At 41.3% G+C, this 5,786-nt stretch overlaps 1 protein-coding gene across 2 annotated transcripts; it reads left to right on the forward strand.

Annotated features, from left to right (window-relative positions):
• The first annotated feature begins 1,617 nt into the window (after positions 1 to 1,617).
• Positions 1,618 to 4,183, forward strand: LOC117750357. Of its 2 annotated transcripts, XM_034561538.1 has the most exons (3): positions 1,618 to 2,356; positions 3,118 to 3,301; positions 3,599 to 4,183. In XM_034561538.1, the coding sequence occupies exons 1-3, from the start codon at positions 1,643 to 1,645 to the stop codon at positions 3,613 to 3,615; spliced, it is 915 nt and encodes a 304-aa protein (XP_034417429.1). In that variant the 5' UTR covers positions 1,618 to 1,642; the 3' UTR covers positions 3,616 to 4,183. The 2 variants fall into 2 exon arrangements, with proteins under 2 accessions (XP_034417429.1, XP_034417427.1); XM_034561536.1 differs by having other exon boundaries at positions 3,118 to 4,183.
• Positions 4,184 to 5,786: the final 1,603 nt, after the last annotated feature.

Consider the following 5,786-nt stretch of genomic DNA (forward strand, 5'->3'; position numbering starts at 1 on the left):
AGTGGCATATGCCATTTAAATAGAGTTGGATCAAAGTGGTGGGATGGTGGTCTATCTACAGATTACATCTATACCTGGCATAACGATAGATATTTAGAGATATATAGATATTGCCCGTTGGCGCCGTTGGACCCTTCAACCATAGAACACTTCTTTTCTTTTTACGACATTATGATATTTTGACGGAGAGCTTCTAGTTTAACCTGTGCAGCTGTTCTAGCCTTTACGGCACTCATTCAGGTGAACTTTGTGAAACACATGACAGCAGAATGCAACCAGAGACTATTTTACACAGCTGACCTATTCTTACCTCCTTCTGTTTCATGGATTGGAGTTCCATTCATACATTGTCATATTCATGTAATGTGTTATGTAACTTTGTAAATGCTGTTCATTCTGTACACATGACATCTATTGCATCTGTCCATCCGGGGAGAGGGATCCTCCTCTGTTGCTCTCCTGAAGGTTTCTTCCCTTTTTTCCCTGTCAAAGGTTATTTTTGGGGAGTTTTTCCTGATCCGATGTGAGGTCCTGGGACAGGGATGTCGTATGTGTACAGATTGTAAAGCCCTCTGAGGATAATTTGTAATTTGTGATATTGGGCTATACAAAATAAACTGATTGAATTGAATTGAATTCATCAACAATTTATTTTCATTTTGTCTCCAAGTAAATTATTTGATCAATTACCTCTCATCTTGTGAGGCAAGAGCCTGGAAGAAATTCAAATGAGGGAGTAAACAGTATAAAATAAAAGCCCACAGTTGTACACAACATAATATGACCTTTTAATGGTAATTCAACTGAATTACATTTATTTTGTGTAGCCCAAAATCACAAATTACAATTTATTACATAACTCCCCCCCAAAAAACTAATTTAACAGGGAGAAAAGGGGAAGAAACCTTCAGGAGAGCAACAGAGGAGGATCCCTCTATCCAGATGGAAGCAATAGATGTTATGTGTACAGAAATGGTTCATACAATGAGACTATAGACATGATGACAAACATACGGCTACCAATAATAACAGCAACAGTGGATATAGTATAATAATAATGATAATAAAAACAGTAAGGCAGGAGGCATGGGTCCGATCCATTGTTATGTGATAAGTTGCAGCAAAGGGCTGTCCTATTCATATTTATACCATTTCAATCCCTCACAGTCTCTCTCACTCAACCACTTAACAGGTGACGTCAGAACGTCCCTGGGGGTTCAGGGTTTAAGGTAGGGGGGACACTGGGACTGGGCCCTATACGGGACAGACGAGGGAGAGATCGAATAGTCGGAAAAGTAAGCGAGTCAGACAAGTGAGACTGGTTTGAGATGAGACTGGATGAGACTGGTTTGAGATGCTCCATACCAGCTGCTCTCGACAACATTTCATCTCCTGTTGCCCCAAAAAGAAAAAATGTAATATGTAATACGTGTTTGGCTACAACATATTTTGGAAACTCTTGAGGGAGACAGAGACGGAGAGAGAGAGAGAGAGAGAGAGAGAGAGAGAGAGAGAGAGAGAGAGAGAGAGAGAGAGACTCTGGAGCACAACCCACTCTATGAACAAGCTCATTGGCTGCCCTCGCGCTGACTCACCTCACACTTCCCCAGCAGCGCTCATTACAGCGGAAGGAGTTAGGAAGATGGCACTGATACTGCAGGTCGTGGCCATAATGATCTGCCTTATTTCTTTTGGAGAGTGTGTGCACGTACTTTTGGGGGACCCCGTTACGTTTCCAGAGATTGAAAACTGTCCGATCAACGATTCGGGGAAACTTTCCAAGGTCGAAAACCACCGCATCTCCCCGGTGGCTGTTCGGGAACGAGGTGTTTGGAAGCCGGTCGGGAACTACGAGGACCGGGGGATTCACGGCGCGCCCTTTGCCTTCAACAGCACCGTTTACACCGACACGGGACTCTATGAGTTAGGATGCGGCGGCCGGGAGCACACCATCCACCTGTCTGTCCTCATAGGCTTTGAAGAGTCAGTCTCCGAGGGGGGGCCGGCCAAACTCTTGTGCTACTACACCAAAGTTCAACATGTGCACTCTATCCGGTGGGAAAAGGGCCAAGAGACGGTGCTGGAGCTGAATGTGTCCTCTGGAGAGGTCACATACGGCCCAGCATCTGATGGGACCCAGTCTCTGTCCCCCGATGGGAAACTAGGCGACTACTCGCTCCTTTTCAACCGGGTGCTGCCGGAGCACCCCGGTGATTACTTCTGCTCGGTGCGCACTAACGGCGCGCGACAAGGCTGGGGAGATCCCGCTGCTGTGAGGTTGAGGATCAGAAGTTCCCCGGATCGGACGACGCCTACTGAGGTGGTGGAAGAAGTAGGATCCACAACTTCTACTGAGGTAAAAGTAATAGAAGAAATACTATGTTACAAATACAAATAGTCCTGCCTTCAAATGTGTTCTTATGTACGTATACTTCAAGTAAAAAGTACTCATGTCCAGAATAATGTACTGTATTATTGTGTGTACATCACTCTTATTTAGCCGCTGGTAAAGATATACATACATATAAATAAATATATATTTATTTATTTATATGTACGTATATCATTACCATATCTTTACATATAAATACGTCTTAGTTTTTCACCCTAACTAATAAATGACATCCAAACTTCTTAGTTGAAAGCTAATATTGCAAAATATGTATCTATAATGTGGATGTTTAATCAATGTCTTAAAATTTGGATAAATTTAGCGGGCTAAAACACATGTCGTTCACTCTCAACTTTATTTGTTGTTCCCCCACAGTCCAGTTACTTTTCCTCTCTACAGCAACCCCACAGGGACATATCATCTCCAACACCAACACACATGAGACAGTCTGTTACACTTATATTTAACTACACCAGGCTACTTGAGTAAATGCTGGGCCTCGTCTTACAACACAGTCTTACTGCAATTCGTGAAATAACAAAATCACAAAATAAAATGTATAGATTTTCGAGAGATCACAACTTTCATTTCGAGACGACTTAGGTTCATGCAACAAATCCACGACCATAACCCCCCCATGTGGGGTCGAACACCGGTCTCCTAGTTGACTGTCTTTGTGTATATATGTCTAACTTAAATCTTATTCTTTCATCTCTTTGATGAAGACAAAGAGCACAACTGAAGAGGAGCAAATTGGAACTTGGGCCGCCGTGGCCATAACAGCAGCTGTGGTGTTTGTGATAGTGGCTCCTTCAGTTCTTCTCCTTCGCTGGTTCCTGAAGTCCACCTGCTCCAGAACCAGGACCACATACCGTGGTGAAGGAAATGCAGATGAGGGGCTACTGAACGGTAACCCCCTCAAGCCAATGAGTGCACTAGCTCTCAAGTCTAAAGACAACCACATATGAAGAATAATTGTATTCTCAACATTTTTAAAGTCAGGTAAACATTTGTGTATATATATATTTTTAAGCGGATATTTAGAAAGACATTGAAGATTGAACATTTTTAGAAATGATCAAGAGTTTCCATGAAATGTTGGTGTGTTAAATGGACCACAGACAATGATGGGACACACCGATTTGATCCTCCACGTCATTCTTGTTGCAACACTGCATCCTCACTGACAAGTGGTTTCTGCATTAGTACTTGGGACATCTTGAGCCACCAGAGGAAGAGAATATAGTGTTACCAACACCAAGACCACCACCACCAAGACCCCCACCGCCAAGACCACCATCGCCAACACAAGACCACCACCTGTACAAGGGAATCCACATAGTCATACAGGGACAGACTGCTGTCCCTCCCCTCTGCAAGAACAGGACTATTACATGTTCATGTTGTGGACTGTTCTGTAAGAACAACTTGAGGACATTATTTATGGAGTACTCAATCAGCACTTTGCATATTAAATAAAAAAATAGAAGTTTGTGTGCAACTTAGTGTGTACATATGGATTTATATGCTCTGTCTTTTTATAGATGAAATGTCATTTTGTGGAAAGGTTATTGATGTAATTTGACAGTATCCACATGGAAACTTTGTTATAACTTTTACTGTTTTTTATGTTTTTTTTCTTCTGTGGACGGGGTTTCCAAGTGCTTAAACCAATCTAAATAATGAATATAGTGTCTGAATGTCTATGGAAGAATCTAGTCGACACCGTGGAGCACTTTAGGATGTCTCTTGTCAAATTAACAATAAATTAATGGCAACAATGATCCTGTAGTTTCTGTATTGTATACCACGGTAAAATGAGTGTAAAACTAACTACAGTAGTTTTTTTAGCGTTCTGTAGAATGAAGATCAGGAGTATAATGTTATTCGGTGTGGCGCAACAAGGCTGAAATACTTGTGCAGCAAGCACACTGATTGATCTCCTGCGGGCTTAATAATCATAATCATAGTCCCGCACAAAACTTTTCACAGTAACTCGTCCCGCAAAATGCATCAGAACGTGTGGCGTTGAGCGGGAATCGTGTGCTATGACTTTTCTAATGCTGCGTTCACACCAAAAGCGTTGCGAATTTTCCCAACGCTTTTGGTGTAAACGCCGCATAAGGGAAACAGGTGCTTCATATGAGCTAATCAGTGCAGTTTAACATACACAAGCCAACTGAAGTCTTTCGGAGGAGAGGCAGAGTAATGAATGTAATGCTAGCATAACGTTAGCTTTGGTTGGACAAAATGGCTGACTGTGTGTGTCTGTGTTCGTGTACGTTCTTGCTTGTGCGTACGTGCGTTCGCCACATAACAACCATATCAACGCGTTCTACGAGTCTTTCCACTTTGTGTATCGTAATATTTTGGTGATTTGACCATGTTTTTGCCTTGGAAGCCAGGGTTTAACAGATAGTTTTGTAGAAAATCCACTCCCAGTCTTAAGATCTCGTCTGCACCTCTGGTGCCCCAATCCCCATGGTAACCATGTGACCTTTGTCTATGAAGCAAAGTCTGCTCTTAAGTCCATCACAAATACAGACATGACACCTCAATAACGCATGTTACTACTAGTAATGTTGACATATATATAATGTCCCTCAATAACACATCTTACTTTTGGTAATGTTGGCGTATATATATTGCATCGTCTTCGTTTTTACCATGCTGAAATACACATAAACAATTATAATATTGTATAACCTAAAGTATACTGCATTTATTACAATCATATATAAACTGAAGACTTAACAAAAAGCAGAATATTTACTGTGCAAATTGAACAATAAAGTAATAATAAAGCAGGTTAAATGAAGGTTTATATTATATTTAGCTTGTATATATCCCAGCAGTAGGTCATTCACTTTGCATCATGGGTAACTCCTTTACTCACCACATACGCCCATGTGTTGAGAGAATTTAAAATGTATATTACAGAGATACATTAAGTTGCATGTGCAGCAGAAACTGCTCTAATCTAACAAATGGACTGGTTTTACGTATGTGGATTGAAGCAATGTGTTGCTCAACATCCATTTATTCAGCAACAGAAGAACTGTGTATTATATTTCTTTCAATGAAGACTCAGATTTATTTATTCATTATTTTGGTCTCTTACATTCTTTTATTCATCCATTTACCTTTGTGGCTGCTCACAGTTGCTTTAAACAAGTGACTCAAATGTGTAGATAAGTTATAGGTGTTGCTGTGGGGTCAGTCGGGACAGGGGGACGGTTAGGACGGTGTCTTTTGAGCAAGTTAGAAAGCTAATATGCCCAAATCGTTCACCATGCTTGTACTCAGCCACGCCCTCTTCACTTTCAACCTTCTGACTCTTCCTCACATTTGATATACAGTTTTGAAATCTACAGCGTGTTGTTACATCTTTGGC

Source organism: Cyclopterus lumpus, chromosome 21 (genome assembly GCF_009769545.1).
Source record: "Cyclopterus lumpus isolate fCycLum1 chromosome 21, fCycLum1.pri, whole genome shotgun sequence".
Taxonomy (NCBI): Eukaryota; Metazoa; Chordata; class Actinopteri; order Perciformes; family Cyclopteridae; genus Cyclopterus; species Cyclopterus lumpus.